The 1,659-nt window shown below is 44.2% G+C and overlaps 1 protein-coding gene across 1 annotated transcript; it reads left to right on the plus strand.

Moving 5' to 3' along the window:
* Positions 1–272: 272 nt before the first annotated feature.
* LOC105367008 (enolase-like) lies at positions 273–1,553 on the plus strand. Its single transcript, XM_011505630.1, has one exon. It carries the CDS (start codon positions 273–275, stop codon positions 1,551–1,553), a length of 1,281 nt encoding a protein of 426 aa, XP_011503932.1.
* The last annotated feature ends 106 nt before the right edge of the window (positions 1,554–1,659 follow it).

Here is a 1,659-nt window from a genome sequence, read left to right on the forward strand (position 1 = left end):
ACTTAAGAATTGTCTTATGCCAAAAATAGTAGGGGGCTAATGCAGCCTGCTGTTTTTTATGATTTTTTTAAAAGATATATTTTGGCCATAATTTTTAATTATGAAATTAAATGTGAACATAATCACTTTAACTCTGGTGTTAATGGGACCCTCCTAATTTTCATAGGTATTAATCTTTTGACTAATAGCCTTTTTCTTTTAGCATTCTTTTGGCAAACATTTCCCATATGAACTTACTTATCTAACCGCAAGTTACAACGAGACCAATAGCCATGGTGAAAACAGCTATCACTGCATTAATAGCACGTAAGGTCTGGAGTTCTTCAGGCTTGCCCGCGCTTGAGATTGAGGTTTTTATTGATAAACGGATCTCAGCCAGAGCTATTACGCAGTCGGGTCTGTCAGGTGGTTATGTTGACCCAATATTAAATAGCGAAAACATATGCGCCAACTTACATAAAATGCTGGATTGTAAAATCCAATACATTGACAAAATACTCACCCCGCAGTTGCTGGGACAGCGTATCGACGACCAACTTATCATTGACTCTATTTTGAGCTTAAGTACACAAAATAATAAACTCTCGCATGCTGACACTGCAGCAATTTCTATTGCGGTTGCGGACCTTGCTGCCAGGTACTATGCCATTCCGTTATGGAAATACATTCAACAAGAATATATTGAACCCGTTATGCCGTTGCCAGAAATTGAAATATTCGGCGGTGGTGCTCATGCATCTTATGCTTCAACAGTACAGGATGTAATGGTGATTGCCCCCGGCGCAGAAAACTATCAGCAAGCACTCTGCATCGGGGCAGAAATATTTCAGCGTATTAAAAATCAGCTGGTGAAGGCAGGAAAACCTACAGGGCTCTGTGAAAAAGGGGGACTTTGGCCAAGCTACGACCATTTTCGCCATGCTTTAGAGATGGTAAGCGAAGCCGTTGCGCATTCGGGTCTTACGGCTGGTAAAGATATTGGCATAGCAATCGATTTCGCAGCAGATGGTTTTTACGAGACAGGCCATTACTGGCTGAACGGAAATGAAGGTTGCGGTCAGACTTCAGATGACTACATTGCAACATTGACTTCGTTGATCAAAGAATTTCCGATCATGTCACTTGAAGACCCGCTGGCGGTAGAAGACAGGGCGGGATATCGTAAGTTGATGCAGCTGTCAGGCAAGCAAGTACAAATTATCAGCGACGATCTGTTGGATTCCGATCCGCGACTGGTGCAGTCCGAGGATGCAGCTTTACTGTGCAATGCCATCATGATCAAGCCGGCAAAGTCTGGCACCTTAACAAAGACGATTTCAGCGTTAAGTCATGCGCGAAGCAAAGGCTGGGGAGCCATCATGGCAGGGCGCTCTATTGACAGCGAGGATACAGCTGTAATGCACCTTGCGGTAGGCTTGGGGGTTGGTCAGTTCAAAATCGGTTCGCTGGCACGCGCTGAGCGGAGTGCAAAATTCAATGAGGGGATCCGCATCGCAGAAGCATCACGCGACCTTGTATTTGCTGGGGCAAAAGAGTTGCCAAAAGGCATGTAGTGAATTACTTATTTGTAAATGACCTGTCGCAGCTACCCAGGCAGCATATTTACATTGTCAAACACAGGAGAGGCGCATACTTTCCACCTATTACACTTGCGTTAAA

The sequence above is a fragment of the Ceratosolen solmsi genome, unplaced genomic scaffold, assembly GCF_000503995.2.
Source record: "Ceratosolen solmsi marchali unplaced genomic scaffold, CerSol_1.0 scaffold552, whole genome shotgun sequence".
NCBI classification, from domain to species: domain Eukaryota; kingdom Metazoa; phylum Arthropoda; class Insecta; order Hymenoptera; family Agaonidae; genus Ceratosolen; species Ceratosolen solmsi.